The sequence below is a fragment of the Falco biarmicus genome, chromosome 7 (assembly GCF_023638135.1).
Source record: "Falco biarmicus isolate bFalBia1 chromosome 7, bFalBia1.pri, whole genome shotgun sequence".
Lineage (NCBI taxonomy): Eukaryota > Metazoa > Chordata > Aves > Falconiformes > Falconidae > Falco > Falco biarmicus.
In genome coordinates, this window is record NC_079294.1 from 53,171,947 (window position 1) to 53,193,440 (window position 21,494).

General features: G+C 42.5%; 2 protein-coding genes across 10 annotated transcripts in view; one reads left to right on the plus strand and one right to left on the minus strand.

Moving 5' to 3' along the window:
- The window catches only part of APBA2 (amyloid beta precursor protein binding family A member 2), a 106,140-nt gene extending 91,685 nt beyond the window's left edge, over nucleotides 1-14,455 (plus strand). For 3 of the 5 annotated variants that reach the window (XM_056346852.1, XM_056346854.1, XM_056346853.1), the window contains 5 exons: nucleotides 2,413-2,592; nucleotides 4,515-4,727; nucleotides 5,547-5,666; nucleotides 11,126-11,266; nucleotides 12,702-13,803. In XM_056346852.1, the coding sequence (XP_056202827.1) occupies nucleotides 2,413-2,592; nucleotides 4,515-4,727; nucleotides 5,547-5,666; nucleotides 11,126-11,266; nucleotides 12,702-12,773 (726 nt within the window). In that variant the 3' untranslated portion in view covers nucleotides 12,774-13,803. Of the gene's footprint in view, nucleotides 1-2,412; nucleotides 2,593-4,514; nucleotides 4,728-5,546; nucleotides 5,667-6,460; nucleotides 10,617-11,125; nucleotides 11,267-12,701; nucleotides 13,804-14,332 lie in introns of those variants that run through there. The other 2 variants (XR_008823108.1, XM_056346855.1) reach the window with 2 other exon arrangements.
- A 1,070-nt stretch (nucleotides 14,456-15,525) lies between these two features.
- Nucleotides 15,526-21,494, minus strand: part of ENTREP2 (endosomal transmembrane epsin interactor 2) — a 145,832-nt gene continuing 139,863 nt past the window's right edge. For 4 of the 5 annotated variants that reach the window (XM_056346848.1, XM_056346846.1, XM_056346849.1 and 1 more), the window contains 3 exons: nucleotides 18,678-18,752; nucleotides 17,625-17,953; nucleotides 15,526-15,711 (listed from right to left, as the gene is read on the minus strand). In XM_056346848.1, the coding sequence (XP_056202823.1) occupies nucleotides 15,526-15,711; nucleotides 17,625-17,953; nucleotides 18,678-18,752 (590 nt within the window). The remainder of the gene's footprint in view (nucleotides 15,712-17,624; nucleotides 17,954-18,677; nucleotides 18,753-21,494) is intronic. The other variant, XM_056346851.1, reaches the window with a different exon arrangement.

Sequence of the window (21,494 nt, forward strand, 5' to 3'; positions counted from 1 at the left end):
TGCAAAGGAGTTCTGTACACGTCTGCTGCATCCTGTTTCACCCAGGTGAAAATCGGTGGCATGCCATGCCCTTACCCCTTGTGGCAAAGGGAGATTACCTTGCTTTACTGCTTTGTACATTCAGGTGTGTTTTGGTAGCAAAATAGGAATTTGTGTCTGTTTCTGCCAGATCAGAGGACTTCAACCTAAAACAGCTGTAGAAAAAAATACCAAGCAAGGAAAACAGAAAAAGCAAAGTTTTTTGTCTGTTTCTAACTTGACGTGAGAGACGGGTATTAGTGAGACATAATACTAAATATTTCTGGCCGTTGTTCTGTAGGAACAGCTTTAAATGGAATTTCTGTCACATCAATTAAAAAAGAATTGAGTTCTTCGGTTCAGACAGTTGTATCTCACAGCTTGAATATTTTTTTTTTGAGCTAAGCAATCGTTCTCATTATTTTAAAGCAATTAAGCCCGTGAAAGAGAAATGTCGTTGTCTAAAGGTTAGAGGACTGGGCTGGGATTGTTCTCAGACCTAGTTAGCTTTGCTGGGGAGACCTTTTCAAGCAACTTAATTACATTATCTCTAAGTTGTACATAATGCTGAAGACTTTCATAAACATGCATAAAAACTTGGGAGATAGAGATGAAATTAAGATGTGACAACTGGTACTAGCACTGATGGAATAGACTATGACAGACCTGTTGGTTTTGAGGCTGCAGAACGGAGGCAAAAGCAATGGGACCAGCTACAGAGGGAACAGTGGCACTGGAGCTGGAAAAAAGAAGTCAGTAAGGACTGGTGATAAACTTTAATAATGGAATGATATAAATATGTTCTTGATGCCTTCTGTACTACCATACTACTACAAACCTCTTGGCATATTGATACGCTTTGAAAAGATGTTTTAAAATATGAAGGAACAATTTCTGACTGGCTAGGCTAATGACGTCCTTGATTTTCTAAAATCCTTTTCCAGTCAAGCAGGTTGGTGCTTGGGTGTCCTGCAGCACAAGTGAAACGAGAAAACCACCTTGGTGCATCAGAGAAGCACTGGGTATCTGCTGGGTAGGTTGCAAGCAGATACAGGTTTACAGCGTTATCCAGAAGCCCCTGTGCATTCATAATGCATTTTGCATGTACCTACTGTCTAAGAAAGTGTGTTGCATTTCCAGAGTAGTTTTATAGGTTTGATTAGTGGTATTTTTAGGGAGTTACATTTTAAGATGCAATTAACTCCTCCTCAGGTCATTGGGAGTTACTCATATGCACAGGATACAGTACCTGGAAACCACAAATACAGGAAACTCAGCGTGGCATCCTCCTGTGAGCTGCAGTAAACTCAGAATAGGAGAAAAAAAAATAATTCCAGTGTAGAAAAAGTTGACTACAAATGCATTTACTTTTCTGTACCTCTGTTTCTCTGTGTTCCAGTGCCATCCAGTGGAACAAGAAAGTAAATTTTACAGCCATTCATTCTTTAATTAGTTGACTTTGCAGTGTGCTGAATATGCACTTGTTAGTATTATCATCATTATCATTGTCGGTTTCTGTAATTTCTTTCTAATGTCTACATATTTCTGACACGTCCAAATACCAGTCACTGTAATTTTTCATTAATTGTGCTCACCGCATAGCCCACTGTAATGGGAAGTCATCTTTTATTGCATACTGTAGTAAAATGCATGCGCAGATAACTGCTCCAAAAATTAATAAAGACCCAGGGGATTTCAAAGAGTTGTTCTTAACATTAACAAGCTATAATCGTGGCTCTGGCTGTGTTCTCAGAAGCCTCCCTGACATTGCTAGTCAGAGCGTTAATGGGAATAGCTACTGTGGATGTGCAGTGGGTAGGCAGGGCTGTCACTGGTTTGCTGGGAATATGAGACAGGTATCATGGCAGTACTAGGAGAGCAGATGGTTTTGTTGAAGCAGCATTTTCAGCCCTATAAAACCAAGGTGGAGAAGCAGCAGGTGACACAAGCACCGAAAGCATCAGTGCATGCATGGCCACGCATGCATGTGCAAGCAGAGCACCCGTTCCCTCCTCATCCTGCAAACACGCCGTGCTCAGCAGCAGGGTTTGTGACAGCCTGCGAGCTCTGCTCCACGCTGGTACCAAGCCAGGACCCTGCACTGTTTATTGGAACACGTACATAAATAGCATATGGCTGCTTGCTACTGCAACGTGCTGATGAAAGGAGATCAGCAGGGTTTTTAAATGGAGTTTGTAATTTGATTTTGGATGTAATGAATTCTTTCTGTACAACTGACCTTAAAGTGACTTTGTATCCATACTGGTGCAGCAGCTTTGCAGCATCCTTTGTTTTGTCTCCGTCTTAAAATCCAGTTTCTCTCATTTGTGATAGTTTCAGCGGTAAACTGTTGACCAGTCCTTTCTCTGAGCTGTGTTTTGTTCTACATTCTAGGCACAGCTGATAGCTCAGTCAATTGGTCAGGCTTTCAGTGTGGCTTACCAAGAGTTTCTAAGAGCCAACGGAATTAACCCAGAGGATCTCAGTCAGAAAGAATACAGTGACATCATCAATACCCAAGAGATGTACAATGATGATCTTATACACTTTTCCAATTCAGAAAACTGCAAAGAGGTAAACTAGTTTTGAAATTTCATTTCAGATTGATCCATTTTTTCAGAGTAGTACTGATGGAAATATCTTTTGGTGTTTTAAGGATGACTTTATATCTCAAAACGTGTTACTTTGTCGATACTGTGCTACTAAAACCAGCTTTGTAAGTTTTTCGAATTTCTTGGTTTTGTTTTCAGGGTCTTTCTACAAAAACAGTAGTAAAGTGCATTGACTCCTGACATAGATAAGCTGGGTGCTATTCGCAGTACACAGTGTCAGGTGTTTTTATGTTTTACCAATGTATTGATACAGAAAGAGAGATGGCAATCCATTCTGATGCATGTTGAAAGTGATTTCTTAGGTAACAGATCGAGGACCGTGAGTCCAGGGTGCTGTGGCACTGAGCAGGCCAGTTCCTCTTCCCCTATCAGAACACCAGCAGAACTCCCACACGAAATGTTGTTTCACACTCCTAAGAGGTGAAAAGGCAAGAATTTCCCTCAAGTGCCCCAAATTACAGAAGTGTAACTACTTACATTTGATTTTGGATCTAACGGATTTTTCTGTACAACGGCCACACATTTCACATTTTACATTTCTTATAAAGGTCACTGTAACCCCAGGCATTCCAAACAGGAACGCGGCGAGCGCAGTGGCACCCACATTCTGCTTGGTCTTACTTCGCTGCAGTGTGGCGGGCGCTGGGGTCGTGTTCCAAAGCTCAGGCTCCCTGAGCCCTAACGCAGTCCTGCTCTGAGATGAGCTGCGGCTTGGTTCCTCCTCCCGTCCCACCTTCCCTGCTCGTGTCTTCTGGTCTTCCAGGCTCTGTCATACGGGGGGGGGTGGTCCTGGGCAGAAAGCATTTCTCACCCGTACCTGCTGATAGAAAGCGTATGATCTGATGTGTAGTTTTATACTTCTGCAGTCACTAGGTCTCCGTAAGCTGTTCCCGTGTGCATATAAGCCTGGCAAAATATTTCTCTTGTTATTAAGGGAAAGTTCAGTTGAACAGGTCTTGGTTTAACTTAGAATCGGAACAGAACAATAAAAATGCGTCACATTTCAGGGTGATTCAAGAGGTCGTTATTTTTGTGGCACCTTTGCTTCTGGTTGGTTTATGAATGTTTGAGCAATGACAGAGTTGTGGCATACTGGTTGTTTCGAAGCCTTGTTAGATAGCTTCAACAAAAGTCAGCTGACCTTCGTGATTCCCCTAAGTAGGGATGTCCCTGTCGCTCCATGCTTAGAAGAAAATAATTCACAGTATTTTAAGAGTATGTTCTCTACTTAAACTCTTACTCCTCTTCTGTAAAAGTTAGATGTGCTATGATTACTGAGCAGTTAATGTCTCCATATCTGAGGAGAAGTCATCATTTACATTGCATCGACACATCAGGGATCTTCGGTTAATGTGCTAGGCACAAGTATATCCAATAATGTTAACAATATTGATAGCAACAGTAATAATCAAGAGATCCTTGGCTGAAAACAAGGACAGATCGACCCTGAGATCAAGAGACAACCTGAGCAGTGGTGGCAGAAGCGGAGCTGAACTCAAGCCTGTGCTCCAGGCACCGACTTGGTCACAAAACGTTACAGCCTGCCCCGCTGCCAGGCTCCAAGCAGGACAGAGACATTTGGCGTTCCCTCATTTGATAGTCCCACCGTGTTTCTGTAGCGCCAACCAAGGTGTTCGGGCTTTGCTTATTAGAAGGACCTATGTACTTGTTCAACAAAGAAGCGGAGTATACCCCTGAAAAGAAATAGGTATACATTACACAGTTTTAACAGGATTTTTCAGGTCTTGCTGCTACCTAATGGCAAAGAATAGAATTATTTTTGTAATTTGTAGGTGTTACTCAGGAACAACTGAGATGGTAGTGCTCAAGTTTAGGTAAATCAAAGCAAAAAACATTATTCTGTTTTTTTCTTTTTAATTGCAGCTCCAGCTAGAAAAACAGAAGGGAGAAATTCTTGGGGTAGTGATTGTGGAATCTGGATGGGGATCCATTCTACCCACCGTTATCCTGGCTAACATGATGAATGGAGGCCCTGCAGCCCGTTCAGGAAAACTAAGCATCGGAGACCAAATTATGTCCATTAATGGGACCAGTTTAGTTGGTCTACCTCTTGCAACATGCCAAGGGATCATAAAGGTACCCCAAATTTACAACTATATGCTGTTATATGCTGTAGATTGTAAGCCAGCAGAGATGGATTATTCTGACAAGTGACCCTGTAGAATACCAGCAGATACGATTTTTCATATCACTGAAAAAAAAAAAAGAAGAAAAAAAAAAAGAAGTAATCTGTCATTAACAAAAAGTAGAATTAGAAACAGAGATTCAGGGGTGACAATGTACAGAAACTTAGGGCTGGAGAATTTGACTGCAGCTTTGTTACTGGACTATAACAAATGAGGCCAGGTCTGAAAAACCTGTCTAAATCAAGTTTCAGGCTTTCCCCACAGCCTCCAAATTAAAATCCGAGGATTAAAAGCTACTATGCTTCTTCAGGCTCCATGTAGCTGAAATGGATGGAGGCTGGTAGAGTGCAGAACAGAACAAGTGAGTATGTGGAGATTCCCTGGACGTGACGGAATCTCAGAATGCATCATCTTTAGTCTCCAAAATTAAATCTAATGTCCGTGCAGATTTACCAGGAACAGCAGCAGCAGATTAATTAGCAAGATGCTGGTAAAGGGCAACCAGTAGTCAGTTTGGGTTTTTCTTGAAAACTTTTTTGAAGTTTCTACAGTAATTTAAGGCAAAGTTTTGATACGTTTTGTTGGGCCAAATAGCTTGGGAAATAAATGAAAGAGAGAAATGTATCTCCAAGTTAACAACAGATTTCTATTAACTCCCGCTGTTCTTTCTCAGATCAGCTGCTTTGCACTCTTGCAATTAGGAAATGACTGATCAAAGAGCAAATTAAGATCCATTCTAGAAATAATTAATTTTTGGAACATCTTACAGGGTCTCAAGAACCAGACACAAGTCAAACTGAACATTGTCAGCTGTCCTCCTGTTACCACTGTCCTCATTAAACGGCCAGACCTGAAATACCAGCTGGGCTTCAGTGTACAGAACGGAATTGTAAGTTTCTGTGTTCAGTGATTGTTTTGGTTTGTTTATTTTTTCTTTCAAGAAACACACTGAAGTACTGAAAAAATCCTTGCACATGACCTCACTTTTTGTACTGTGATCCTGTAATTAATCAAAACTTTATAATCACATCTCTGATATGATGGAAATAGACAGCACCAGGAGCACAAGTACTGCCATTCCTGAGGGATTTTCCTGCATAACACAGCCACCAGATTTATAGTCCAAATCGTTTGGTGGAATATCTGGACCAGCTAATTCATGTATAATTGTCAGGAGTGTGCCAGAGCTGCAAGGAAAATAGTTATGCTGAAACAGGTTTTTACAATTATAACAGTCTAATCTTAGCTCTGATCCTGTTTCTCTTTCTTAAATTTCAGCACACGTTCACCAAGACTTTTAATTTTTCTTTTGCTCTGCATAATTTATTTGGCTCACATGATAGTGGACAAGGGAACTTTATTATGACCTCCTCTTGTTAAAATGAAACACCTCTCGCTGCAAGTAATTGTAGAGGTTGTGGCCCAGGTGTACCTTCTCTGCACACCGCAGTTTCCCTGCAGTAACGGCAACAAACAGGAGAATGAACATGCCGGTGACATTCACCCAGTGCCGCTCAGGGTCCCTCTCTCGTAGTTCTTCCTTCCCAAGCCGTTCTCCGATACCTTTCCAAAGCAAACTCCCAACACAACTAGCTCAGGTAGTCACCTGCTCTGTCTGGGGGCTGACTCTAGCATTAGGGACTGTCTGCAGTGCAGGACCGTCACCATCTGCTCTTCCTCCAGTCTAGGAAAAAAAATAAATCAGGCTGCTAACACAGAAAACCACATCACAAAGGACGGTGGGCTCTGGTCCCCTGTTCTGTGAAACTCATCGATTGAAGTTGCCAGATTTCTGTTTGCCACCCTGGGAGGAGTCGCAGGTAACTCTGTAGGATACGATTTATGGGTCTTACTGTGCTTTAGCAAACAGATGGCTCGTTGGTGGAGTTTCAGCTCTGCTAGCCATCTCCAAGTTATTACCGTACCTGAGTTTTAAATGTCCCTGCCTAAGATCTCATCTCATGTTGTGGACACAGTAGAGCTGGTCTAAAGAACGCTGCTGCAAGCCTTGGTCCAGCTGGAAGCGCTCTGAAGTGGTAATAACTACTACAGGCTGACATCCTTAACAAGCCGAGGTTTAAAGTATTTGTCATGATTGGGATTAATGCTCGAGTAGAGAGAGGTCTGTGAAAACATACAGAAAAATCACGTGTTGTGTATTGCTGTCCTCTTTGCCTGCGCTTAACCCCCTTGCACCTGTCCATACGGTTATTGCTGGTAGTTCACTCTGTGTGAGCAAATCCCGAGTCTCGGGATAAAGAGGATGAAAGGGATGGGATCTGGTTTTACAAGCTCTCACAGAGGGCGCCGAGAACAGCATATCACACTCAATGAGGCATTGATTTATTTCCTAATTGCTTTCCTTTGTAAATCTAGTATGTTCAGCTGGTGCTGCGATAAAAAGAGGAAAACGTATTTAAGGAGCAATGAGCGATACTGTGCTGTGTTTGTCAGGTCTTTTAGGAGGCCTGTCACAGCGTTGGTGGAGGTTGGGTCAGGGCAGGGGGAAGCATCAGGCCAAGGTAGAACAGCAGCAGCATAACGTTTCCTCGCGTGGCTGGGGCAGTGACGAGTCTGTGGGACGATCTATTCTGCTTCTCCCAGCTCATCATCTACATAGTTAGAGCCTTACTCAAGTGAATCCTGCAGACGTGGTGGGTTTCTTTTGCAGCGTGCTCACTCCATCTGCTGGTCCTTTGTCACACTCACCGCACTGCGCCATCATCATTCGTTCCATTTACATCAGCAGCATTTAGATGACACCCAATATAAAGTTTACCAGATTCAGCATAAAGATCCTTCTCGGATAACAAAAAAAGAAAGCCTTGTAATACATTTCATTTACGAAGAGTCCGTGTTTGAATATCAAAGCCAATCAACAAAAAAGAGAGAGTAACATCTTTTGTTAGGCTGCCGCTACAGACAGGCTCGTAGGGCTGTAAATCCTTGTTTGGATAAAGTCGATCTTACTGCACCTAACGTTGGGAAATGTGACTCTGAAAAGTCTGTCTCCCTGGCAGTTCAACACTGAACTTCTAAAAAGCTGTTTTGTAACTGCCAGCAAGTTACAAATTAAGAGAGGATTCAGAAATAACATCCTTGCTCTTCATTGGCTCAGCGTTAGCGCAGCACAGAAATAACTGGTTTGCCAAAACGGCTGTAATGGAGTATCTCCTCCCGCCATGCCATCGTCATGCATGCACACCATGCACGTCACGCATGCAGCTGGCACTGGTGTCCTGCGCCTCCATGACAGTGGTTCTGCGGTGGCTGCTCTTTGCCCTGCCTCTCTCTGCGTGAGGCGCACAGCTGCTGCCCAGTGCAGCCCATCAACAGCCTGGGGACACCGGTACCACCTGCGCCGGGTTTGCTGGTGCCAGGGTATCAGGAAGGTGCAGAGACCAGGCTGCTGCAGGTGACACTTTTCTTTGGATATTCTGTGTCGTTTAATTAATGCAAAGCCTGAAGTTGTGCTTCATGGAGCACCGGTAGTGCCAGCTTTTGGGAGTTCTCCTTAGGGAACAGCACAGCAGCATAAATCAGTGTTAATTTTGCAAAACTCCCCTTGCACTAATGATGCAAATACTCTTCATGGCTCTTGAAAGCTACCGATGTAGTTTCATTGCAAAACCACAGCAATCCTGGGCGAAACTTAACAGAACAGCCAGCTCATGCTTTCTTCCTTGCCTTCATTTATATTTATTTAAACTGTCTGGGGAAAAATATACAAGGTTTAAATAGAGTTATGTAGGAGTGAGATGAGGAGAAACGTGGTTTAATAGGTTATATTTAAGGCATTTACACAGAATAAACAGTTAGTTTGCCTTGCACTCTTCCGTCCGTAAGGTTTGCTGCACAACGGGCAGTTGCAATAGAACTGACCGTGAAGCTGCTGAAGTTTCACCTCTGACGCGCTGCAGCTTGTCTAAGGCACGTTACAGAACCTGTAACAGCTGAACAGATTGAACTAGTATGGTTTACACCTTTTTTTTTTTCTTATTCTTGTTTGGTTTTTTTTTTTTTTAAATTCAGTCACAGTAAATAAGAGTATAGGCTCTTGTTTACAAGAAGATCCAGATCAGTCATGCTTTATTTAATGATACAGCTGTCGCCACGTTCAACAAGCACAGCAGGCTGAGCAATCCTGGCTGAACAGAGCCGTGTTCGCTCGGTGCTGCTCAGCCTGAACGTGCCAGCCTGCCCTGCCCCGGCTGGGCTGCCTGCAGACAGCCCTGGGCACGGGCTGTAGTGCCGTGCCTTTCTTCCCGTCTGCAGCTTACCAGGACCGGAGAGGGACCACGTTCCTGAATGAAGAGGCTGCTCCCCATGCCTGAGGCTGTTAGGAAGCGCAAGTTCACTGATGGTATTAAAAATGCTGTGAGAGCCAGGAGATGAAATGTGCCCTGGACAGATGTGCAAGCCCTTAGCTCTTCCTTTATGCCGGAAGGGCGAGAGCTCACGTTTCCCTTCACTCTGACAGCTTTTCTTGCAGCTGGCTGTACGGCCTCTGTACTTGCTTTTACACTGCGACACATACATTTGCAGGGTTTCTTTTGGCACGTTCTGCTTTTCCTCCTTTCAGACCACCGCACACAATCCCCGACAGCAAGGAGCAAACTGCTACTCTACCAGGGAGCTGGATTGAGCAGCTTTCCGTGAAAGAGAAGACCATGTAGTACCGCTTATGTGTCAGCTGTGCGATTAGAAGGCGGGCTCCCTGCAAAACAACGTGTTGTATGGGGCAGAAATCTAAGATGCAATTTCTTTGAAGGGCCCTGATGGTGCCTTTATCTATAAAAGTCCATCAGAAGTGCTCTGTGAGCCACAGCGGGTAAAACTCAGCCACTGCTGATAGCATGGTGGAAGATAAGTCTTACTCAGGAGAAAGTTTGATTTTTCTAGAAGGCTGAGAAAGGCCTTTTATAAACAAAGAATAACTATATATTTTCACTCCCTGTGGAAGGGACTTTGTTTTTTTACAGCGCTGTTGTTTGTGACAAGGCATTTAAAGGAAACGCCAGTGTCATACAGACGAGATTCTGCTCAACCCCAGACCATGTGTCACCTTCAGGGTGTTCCAGCTTGGCCCTCTCTCCACATGCCGTGTTTCTGAATTAGATTACAAACTCAGCAGGACACAAGCCACATCTTATCGTGCTTGTAGTAAGCTCGGAGCAAATTCCCAGATCTCAGCAAACAGCTCTTCCCGTCGGAGTCTAACCAGCGGCAGTACTGCAGCAGCCGCCGCTGGGTGCTCCAGCACTCGTTTCCTCCAAGAACAGGTTTCTAGCGGTAAACAAAAGGTAAAGCCTTAGCACTGCTAAGCTCTGCGCAGTTCCAGAGCTTCAAGCTCTGCGTTATCTGCCTTCCGTGCTGCATGAGCTCAGCCTTCTACCGGGGTTCCCAACACGCTGCCTGGCTGCCCGGGGGCCCTGCTGCAGCACGGGAAATGTTCTGTTACATTCCCCCTGCTGGACTGAGATTTTTCTTCTTGCCTCCCCACCACGCACGCTGCAGCCTCAGCAAACATTTAAGTAGCAGTGCCTGCCGGGACGGTGCCTGGGGAACGCAGCTCTTCTTGTAGAATTACCCCTTGTTGCAGGGGGCATAAAAGGCAAAGCATGTGCCTGGTTCTTTACTGGTAGCTGTGAACCAGCAGCCGGACTCGCTGCCTTCCTAAGCTCCCTATGGCCAGCGGTGCTGGAAAACAGAGTCCAACCCCCGGCCGTGGGCAGGGACATCCCCCACTACATTGGGTCACTCCCAGCCCCGTCCAGCCTGGCCTTGAGCTTCCAGGGATGGGGCACCCACAGCTGCTCTGGGCAGCCTGCGCCAGGGCCTCGCCCTGGATTAAGCTTTCTGCCTGTTTTTTTCCATGTATGTGAAAACACTGCTGTTGCAGATTAACTTTTACGTAGCACTTTTTATATTTCCCATTATTCAGAAAAAATAACGTGGTAGCTTGCAGAAAGAGTCCAGGTGGCACAGTCAGAAATATTTTAAAATTATTTTTTTCTGCTATCCCGACAGTACATAAACTCCTCTCTTCCCCAACTCCACTTTTACATGGCTGCTACCTGTATCACTGTGTTAGGTATTTAAATCTTCCCAGCCCATCAGAATTATATGTAATATACATAATAATAAAAATAAATAATGTAATTTGCAGGATTTTTGAAAAACCAAAACCCAAACCAGCATTTAAAAACTCAACAGTATTGCTCAATACTTTCTACAAGTATCTTCTGGAATCCTTACGGCATCAACACTCATTAGTATGTATTAAACCCTTGTAACTGCTACATTATGACCTTGTGAACATCAATAAACTTTGCTTTCTCTTGACAGATTTGCAGCTTGATGCGAGGTGGAATAGCTGAGAGGGGAGGGGTAAGAGTAGGACACCGTATTATCGAGATCAATGGACAAAGCGTTGTTGCTACTGCTCACGAGAAGATAGTACAAGCGTTGTCTAATTCAGTGGGAGAGGTAAGAAGACAAGTACTGAAGGAACTCACACTGTGAAAGAATCTATGTTGCAGTTGAAAAGAGTATCTTAACGTAGTATTAAAAGCACCACCTCAGTAACCTGGAGTTGAGCACCAATAACAAACAATTAACAGAACGGGTTTTGAACAATTAGATACACAGTCACTGCATTTCCCCCCTCTTTTTCAAGAGTTCCTGAACCTTCAACCTACTGTTTGAATTAAACCAAAAAATTAAAGGAAGAAATAGCTTAAGCATGTTAGCAATGAAAATGTCTCTTGGCTCATCACCATAGCATCTGCCGTAGAAATAAATAAACATTCAGAGGGCTGAGAGATTCAAATTTTAATCAATTCATTTCCACTAACATTTCCAACTTACCTTGGGAATAAGTTAAGACATCCATCTCCAGTACTTGTGGAGAAATCAGCAATGAATGAAAAAGACCCTCAGTTTATCGAAATCCCTACCGAATTTAGCAGCAGTATCATACACTGCCCTGGCCACATCCTCCTCCAGTTCCTTTGCCAAAAATCAAAGAACTTGTTTTCCTGTGGAAAATGATAACTTGAAAAAATAATGCCGAGTACGTGCCCGTTGCCAGGAACAAAGCTGTAGAATTCAACAGAACCTCCATGCCTTCATGGCGCCTCTTTGCTGTGTAGCATCTCCCCAGACAGAGGGGGACAGTATGGAACTTCAAGCGTGGAGGGACCAGGATATCGAGGCAGCGTGTGGCTGGTGCGGGTCAGTGTTATCAGTTAGTAAACTTCACCTTCCTTCCTCTTGCATTGCCTGATAGGCGCTTACAGCCGCTAGTACAGTTCCGATGCAACCCCGATTACCTGATGCCTTTAATCTTGTTAAGTCTGAATCCCCCCGACGCTTCCTCACAGCACAGCCCGTAGAAAGAACTTAGGTACGCCAGCCGTGAGAGAGCCTGTTCCACCGCACTCCACTGGCGTTTAAATATCAGGTGATAAAGTCCAAGTTTGCGTTCAGAGGATCACACTTCAATTAGGAAAAAACATGCACCAAGTGACATTCCCACAGGGAAGGAAAATGGGAGAAAATAATCTCAAGTTTGGTTAATACCAGAGCAGCAGAATGAACGTTCAGTGGTTTGTGCTGCTGCTTTTTTACGGGCTGTAACTGGAGTAAGGTGTAACAATAGGAAGAGTCTAGGGCGTCTTTTTTAGCTACGTGATGTTGCATCCTGTCATCATGGTTTAAATAAAACCAAAAAAAAAAAAAACAACCCACACAGAGCAAAGACAGCAAACCAGCTTGTTAGAAGCAGAGAACTTTGAGCTAGGAACGTTGGTACCGTTCGCATCTAGAGAAACCAGGTCACTAAAGCACTGGTACCGCAGGGAGGGACACAGGTTGGCCCTTCGGGGTTATTTTAAAGTGGTAACGATTCTGTTAATCACAGATTCACATGAAGACCATGCCAGCTGCCATGTTCAGGCTTCTGACCGGGCAGGAGACACCCCTGTACATCTAGCCTGCGACTCCCTTGCGGCAAAATAACTTCAATGATTCCATCAGAGCTGCAGCCCTGGTAGCTGAAGAGAATTTTGTATTTTGTATGGATGAACGGCTTCGAAGCTGACCTGAGGACTCCGAAACAAGGAACAGACAGGTGTCTCTGCCTTTTCTCTCCTTCCTTTTTATTTCTTTGCCAAAAAGTGATGAGAAGGATGGTCAAGGACAATAATCACTGACAAAAACCTTTGTAAAACATTTAAGTATTTTGCAACATCTTCTAAACTCTTTTCTCATAAAACTTAAAACATATTTATTTGTAACCTTTATGTGGAGTGATGTATGTATGTCTGTCTTGTTTGATAACACGGTGAATGTGAATATTTGATGAATGAGACTGCAGGAAATGGCAAAGAGAAGCAATTGGAGAAAGTTATGGCTGCCTCAAGTTAAAAAAAAATCCCAGTCCCATAAAGTGGTTCAGTACCGATGGCTTTGCATAATTTTCAAACTGGTGCCGAATAGATGGTATTTCAGTGGAAAGGAATGTGTGCAGTTACAACTTTTAGATTCTAATGTAAAGAAAAAACCACTGTAGTACTTGGTATTGTTATTACAAGTGTAACCTGTTTGGCAAGGTGTGAACATAAATATGTAACAAGTGTTTCATATGCTAAATAAAGAATAATTGCCACAAGATTAAAATCAAAATATTTATTTAGATACATATTTATTTTTAATGCTTGTGATTTTTATGATTTAACAGAGTTATTTCATGGATAACTTATTGCACAGGCTGTGTAATGTGTGTGTTGGGCTGGGGTTTTTTTTCTTTAATTTTTGCATACTACCATTTTGTTTATATTAGCTCAAAATGGGAAAGCCATGCTTACCTGTTTCTGTCTTTTATAAAGTATTCTTACTCCTAAGGCGATGTGTTCTGAATGTAAATTGTTTTGACAAATAACCTAGCACCATCAGCAGTATTAGAATGTGTGTAGATAAAAAAACTAGTAGTAAAGTTGTATTCCTTATGAGATAAATGTTAATTGGTGTAACTTTTCGTCTAATTTTTTTTTTTTTTTTTTTGGCCAAGGCCTTGAAGAAAATACACTGTGACTTAAGAAGCCTTACCATGCAGTAACTAAAGAGCTTTAGATGACTGTACTTCAAGGAGTAGTGTGTTGCATGCAACTGACCTTAGGAAAGAATTAACTTACTATCACTAATAAATCTGAAATAATAAAGGAAGCTTGCTTATTTTGTTTGTTGTCTAAGTTCACGTAATAAAAAAATACAAGTGGAAGATTATTTAATTCTTCATCTAAGTGCAGTTGCAAAGGTCACAGATGTTAATTTTTTATTTTTTAAAAAGGAATTAATCTCCTGAATTAGGAATTTGTCTGTCATTATCTTGAGAGTAGATGCTTTCAATTGGCACACCTTGCTGCCACTGGATGTCACTGTAACTTCACACCAATACAGAAGCATGCTATAATTAAAATACATTAAAATGGATGATTCTGTAAAACTTAAACTACCCATCTTCAGCTACATTCCTTTGTGACCTTTTCACAGGGTGTCTGCCCAGCTCAGAGTGACACAAATGAAACCAGTGTATGATTAAACCTCAAATGGAAACTAACGCTACTGACAAGCACTGCTGCAAAAAAATTAACGGCAACCTGTGGTAGGTTCTTTATGAGAACCTTTTGTTTAAGGCCTTTCCCATTTCCTCCGAGAGAGCCAGGATGAAGCTTGCACTGGAGGACGTTGCTGGCAGACCTGTGTTTATGCTGGTAATCAAATTAGTGTCAATGATACTTGCGTTTTAATATGATTTTTTTTAAAGATCAATGTTAAATAACTTGCAACTGCAGAAGAACCACAAGGACATGTTTTAGTAACACAGATGTCAAACCTACTAATTGGAGTAACAATCCTTTTTGAAAAAACATTGGAGAATCTGCTAGATAAAAATACATCTGACTTCCTGTCAGTTGGCATTTGTAAAAAGTTTGTGAAATAGCTGCTTTTCGGCAACGCAGGAGTGCGGACTTTGTCCCTAACGCACCTTTTGGTCACGATTTGCAGAATGCTTAAACATCTGTTTTCAATAGCGTGTGCTACTCCATTAATAAACTCATGAGCATTCAGAACAAAGTGAAAATGAACCACACTGCAGCCATTACTGTAATTTAAAAGGGCAACATACTGGGGGGGAGGCAGGGGGCAGCCCTAAAACTAGGACAGATCCCTTAGCCTGGCAGGAAAGACGCTGGAGAAACAGGCTGGAAGCAGCACTGTACGTGCATATGAATCACCTTTACATTTCTATCCAAATCAGTTGGTGCAAAAGCGAAGTCCAGAAATACTTTTTTATTAAAACACTCATCATAGTTAAAACACTTTGAGGTACATTAAATAAATACAACTTCGAAGTTGTACAGCCGGTCTCTGGTGGGTTTCCAATGCTTTTCAAGAAATGCTAGGCAGCATCAGTAGTATTTCTCCAAGTACAGTGAAATAAACGTATTTCTGCTTGGGAAAACATTTGTTATGACTTTACTAATAAATCAGTTAAAATTTTGCAAAAATCGGGGCTGAAATTTACATTCAGAAAAAGAGGTGTTCTCCGCCTGTTGATGGAAAAAAGTGGAATTCCAAAGGAAGACACTTTTTCCTTTTTAATTCATCCACTACTTGTATTTCTCCCAGTCCTGGTTTCTTCCTTAATTCCCTCTGCTGGAATCACATACCTGCGAATATCATCAAAGGATGGTCTCCCGGCAAACTCCAATTAAACTGTGAGGCCTGTCCCGCTCTACACCGCGAGTGATGTGGGACCTGCGTAAGAAGGCAACTGGCGAGCTCAGAGCACCACAGCTCTGAAGGTGAAGATCTTCTTGAAGCCGCTTTCTAGAGGTATTCACATTCTGCTGAGAACTCGTAATGACCTGTTCAGAAGGGCAGGAACGGAGAAGGAAGAGAGTGGGAAAAACAGGGTAAGAAACGTTTTCATGGATAAGGTTCAGTCCCTGAATATGAGCTCATTGCAGCTCCCCAGTGATGGGGGGTGCAGGCTCCCCTCGCACCCCGGCTCTACGCTGAACCCACACAGGCACAAACAGGGATCTGTTCCTGTCTGTATGAATGAAAAGGAAACCTGTGGGAAAGGCGGCGGCTCGGCCTTATAACTGACAAAGAAAAACTGGGAGCAAATGACACTGATCTGTTTCTTGCAGCTGCTACGCGAGCTTTGCTGCTGGCGGAAGAGAACGGCAACCGTGCAAGCCTGGTGAAAGTTCAGCGTTAACAGAACTGTCAGGCTGCTTCACACATCTGAGTTACACAACGATTTTACCAAAAAGTCTGCTGCTTCTTAAGTACATTGTTGGGATGCCCTGGACTTTCACTAATAATGTTTTTTGTCTGAAAAAAATAACTACCAAACCTATTCCTTTAATGTGAAAACCCCACGTGTCTCCCTGGATCTAAGAAATCCACACAGGACAAAACCTGGGCCATTGGTTTCTGGGTTTATGATCTACATAAAACCTACAATTTTTTATACTGTTTTGTTTTGTGAGAAGCTTAATTTTCTTTGAATGAGAAAACCAGTTTTCAACTTTCTAAACATAAGGATGTTATGACCTATGAAATCATAAAGCAGTAAAAATGTTAAAGTGTAGTTCCGTACTGACGCTCTATTGGGCATGTCACGATCGTGCTGCCTTTTTCCCCGTGCACCACGGAGGTGACACACACTGCTCCTCCTTTGTTTCATCCACTGGCAGCAGAAGCGATCTCGCAGCAAGCTTTGTTACCTGCTGTATGTTTCCTGCTACACAACAAACTACCTCCACCTGCTCTCTAAGTGTTACTACATCCTGGTGTAATGCTTAGCTAGCTTCCCTCATTCAGGCCTCAGCAGCAGATGAATACCGCTGAAATGACAGGACGCCAGCCGAGGGGAACAGCCCCCGAGCTGCACCCTTCCTCACCGCTCCAGCTCTGCGGGAACCCTCCAGGCGACCCGAGTGCGGCCGGGCAGCGCTAAGCTACGAGCGTTCTGCTTTTCCAATCTGACAACATAAAAGCATCTTCATTTCTCTAGCGGTCGTTCCGGTAGCAATACTAGCAAGGGGCGATTCATCACCTTGCTCTCTGCAAGAAGGATGTATTCTTAAACATGCAGCAGGTAATAACAGTTGCTGCCACTAGTAATGCCCTTGGTTTGTAGCGTCCCTTCCAAGCCTGGTGTCTGGTTTATTCTGGCTCACGGTGACAGGAGGCATTGTTCCTTCCTTCGGAGAAGCACAATTTCTCAATTCTTTTCCCTAAAAATAGCAAGGGTCGTTATGATTCTTCTAGCCAGGGGTAAGGGTAACTGTACTGCCGCTTTGACAGATGGTGGCCCTGCTTGTCTGTCTACCCCTTCTTTTCAGCTCGTAGCTTATGCTCTACCAAGACATTTGCCTGAAAAAACAACAGATCCGAGTCAGTCCTGGGCAACTCCATATATAAACGCAAAGCCATGTGCGGAACAGTCACAGGCGCAGACAGGCGTTGGAAATAAGAAAGGATAATTATCAATGTGTAAATCTGCTCCCTATAGATCTCCTAGGATTTTACAGCGCCCTGCTGAAGAATTTTAAATGCATTTGTGAGTGCTTCGTTGTAATATATATTTAAATGCCCAAATGGGCAATATACTGCCCAATATATATAAATTATTTTCTTACTAAAGCCACGTCATTATAAAGGAACTTTTGTAGGAGTTGTCTGAAGTACTTAAAACTGCAAAAGCATTTAAATAAGGTATTTGTCTATCACAGTTGAGCAAATCTGTAGGACAGAAATGGCCTACCTGGTCTATAATATTGGCACTGAAGATGGCTTCTTCCATGTGTCTCTCATCAGATTTTATTACTGATCGTATGCTGTTCACTACGTGACGTACTTCTGGAGGGAGATTACAGTTTGAATGTTCCAGAAATTTTGCCACTAAAATTTTTGTGTCTTTATAGGCCTTAAGGTCCACTAAAGAGTGTGGTCGCTCTTTTGAGACTGTGTGCAAAGCCTTTGGCTTTTGGTGTAGATCAATTTTCCTTGTATCCCTCTGTTTTCCAGTTGGTAGGAAACTGCTCAAAGAATGCTGACAAGCAGAGGCAGCCATATGAGAACCAGAAACAGGAACTAAAAAAGGGGGGGAAGAATATCTTTAAAGTAATAGTTAAAAAAAGAAGAAGAAAGAAAAAAAAAAGGCAAAACAAATATTGTCACAAAAGTTTTTGGTTTGTCATAAAATGTCTTTCTTTTTCTGAAGAGTAACAAAACCATGCAATCAAGGAAATGCTGCACAATCAGTCATTTTAATTTTTAAAAATTTAAAAAAACATTTAATGGGTCAAGAGTAAGGCTTTCCTATGAGCAAGAAGGATTGCATTTCGGATGAGTGGGTGGGTAACTGAAGTACCTCATAACTCACTGGTATTTTTGTTACCTCTACTTTCAGGGACTCTGGTTGACATAAACGATAAGAGGAAACAGCAGCTACTCAGTGTTATATATGTAACTTGTAATGGTTTAGGCCCAGCCACTCCCCCCCAACTTTAAGAATAAAGTGCCACTTATTTATAAGCCTCAAAAATTATAAGCAGTGAATAATACAAGAGAGTTTAGTAAGAAATACAGAGAAAACAAAAATGCTAAAGTAAAACAGAGGACTTTTGCAGCATTTATTTTCACTCACAAGGCTGGTTCCCTCAGCACTGTACATCACATAGGTACGCTGTTAGTGAGTTTTCTGCCCCGGACTTCCTAGAGTTTTGTTTCTCTATCAGAAGCTTGAAGCTTTTAATTATTTTTAAAATAAAAGAAGGAAACCTGTATGATCCTGCTTTAGAAAACTGATCCTCACCTGTTTCTAATGTAGCTGGAGATAATCCTGCATCTTGATGCTGGCTACATACAGGATTCCAGGCACAATTATCACCTTTAACCAAAGAGAGAGAGAGACAGAAAGAGCACGATCAACCATTGCTATCCTCTGCCCAAAGCAAAGAAAAATGCATTGCAATTTTCTATTATCGCCTTTACAGAATTACTCAGAAAAAAATACTACTTTCAGGATGTCCGTTCATGACGAGAAGCTACTGCACACAGCAGCGTCCCGTCAGCTGTTAACTACATAGGAAGATGCAGTTCCTGCTTGCTGCTCCCCTCTGTCAGGCGGCCACCAAATCCTAAATGTCTCAGGCCCGAGCGCTGAAGCTACAAAAGGCTCCCTCTGCCCCGGGCAGATCTCAGACCTTCCCGCTACTTCCTTGGCAGACAGAGCTTGTCTTAGAAAATAGGAAAACCAAGATGAACCCTTCTTACTTCTACAAACCCCAGCATTATATTCAATATTTCTACCTCTTTTTTTTTTTTTTTTTTAATAGATTCTCAGTTCTTTGCAGGACAAATGCATTCCGCCGCTGATTAAATTAATGGGTAGGTGGCCACTACGGTTAGTGATGATCCAGTCAATAAGAAGCGGTTCCAGAGCCTCTGCAGACAGCTCTGGGCACGGCTGCCTTCTAGCGACGGCGTTTCTGGGATGCCAGCACAAGCACCAACGACGGTAAGAGCACACTACGCAGTAATTACCACTGCAGCCTTTTTGATTTCAGCCTTGTGACAGTCACCCCTTTGAACCCTCTCATTTATGCTAAGGCTGTTTACATTATTTGTACAGACTGAAAGCTGTTCTGAACTTCCAGGCGGATCAGAAGAGGTTTTCTTCTGTATCTTCAGGGCAAGTTTATAATGAAAAGGTGGTGTAACCCTCTCTGGTAGAGTGAATAATTAAATGAAGGAAAACAAACATAAGATGCTACAAACATAGAAAATCTGTAAGAAATTAAGCGAGACAGCTTCTATTCTGTCTTTAATTTGCTCTGTTATGTTGAAGTACTGCAACACACGAATCATGCCATGCTTATTAAGAGGAGACACTTCAGAGGTTCTCTCTTCCCATCCATCATTATGCTATCGAATGTACTCGTGGCACAGGCAAAACTACACCGCTAGGCATTATCCTGAATTATCTGGAACACAGGCACTACAAGAATCACTCAGGCACTTAATTCATCTAGCCACACAGTCTATCATATTTGATTATAAATTAAGTTTATTGTAATAAACACAGTGCTAGAAGTTGATTTTGTCCTCCTTTGCTGTGATAAACTTTACCAGCAAAAGACAGAAAAATGTGCAAACTACTTTCCCCCTCCAAGAGGGAACTATTACTTACAGAGAATATACATAAACCCGCCGTACTTACACAGTCTGGGAACTACACAGGGACTATAAAGGCACCTATTAAACTAAACTTTAATTCATAATGTCTTACTAGGAGTGACAGATATTTCAAAACAAATCAGCAAGCTCATTTTCAGCATTAAAGGATTAATGGGAGAATTATTGCCTATACATACCATAAAGACCCCATCATGTCAAGATGTGCTTGAAGCACAAGAATTGTGTTTTATTGACTTAAGAGTGCAGTGTTTTACACCAGCATTAGAACTCCCAGATTACTAAATCATTAGATCTCATTGCTGTTGTGTCACTATGCTGTTGCACGCGTGCAACATCCTGTGTCAAATAATTTATGTTCTAATCCACATGCAGTGCAATCACAGTAACGTTCAAGACCCGTTTAACAATTCTCTAGACAGTAAATTTCAAGGCTGTGCTTCTAAATCTCTTCACACTGACTTGTATAGGGAGGTTAATCCGAAGATAAATTAATATTTTTTCTCACAGTAGGAAGTCTGGGTCCCAAGACAAAACCACACCCCACTTAGCAATCTCACCGCTGTATTTTCCCATTTGTGAACACGCCTGAAGCTCCCCCACGCCTCAGTTCTCCAAAGTCTGCAGTACATCTCACATGAGTAACTACTATGAATGATACATAGGTACAGCTCTGTCTCTCATGCAGTCAGTCTGTTTGGCCAATTCTTCTACTCCAGGGTGATTTTAAAAATTAAGTGTATGTTAGTGAGAAAAACCCAAACACTTTTTCTCCTGGGTTGGTTAGTTGATGGAGCTCAGACTGCTCCCTTTATCTTTGCCTACTGTTTGGCACTGTGGATGTATTTAAAATTTTCTGCAGTAATACCAACAGCCAGTCACGAAAAATCTCGATCAAATGCCTATTTGAAGTTATAAAGACTATAAAGGATTTCAGCTATGTGTCACAGCTTAGAAAAAATAAGCTTCAGGGCTGCTACAAACAGCTGGTACGTGTTACCAGAACTGCGCTACCTCAAAACCAGGTTGATTTCCAAATAACGTTCAACAAGAAGTAGAGGAAGGGGAAGTGACGTGAAGTTGTGAAAACCTCCACAGAGAAAAATTTTTCAAACTGTAGTTTGCCAAATGTATAGATGAAAGAAACAGGCACATCTAGACTCAACTGCTTCTCTGGAAGGTTTCATTTTAAACAGTCTGCTGTGGGCAGCAAAAGGACAGCAGGCTAGGTCAGCGCAAACACGTTCCCTCAGTTACTTCTTCTCTTGCTCCTCTCTCATGTGTGCGTAGCAGTGTCTCTAGAACCATCTCTGCTCCTTTATTACAACTTTTGCTAAGCCTAGTTATGTCTCACTAACGTGCAACCTGTGTCCCTCAACTCACGTAGGGCTAAGAACTTGGAAATTAGTCAAAATCATACCCATAATGCCGCTTC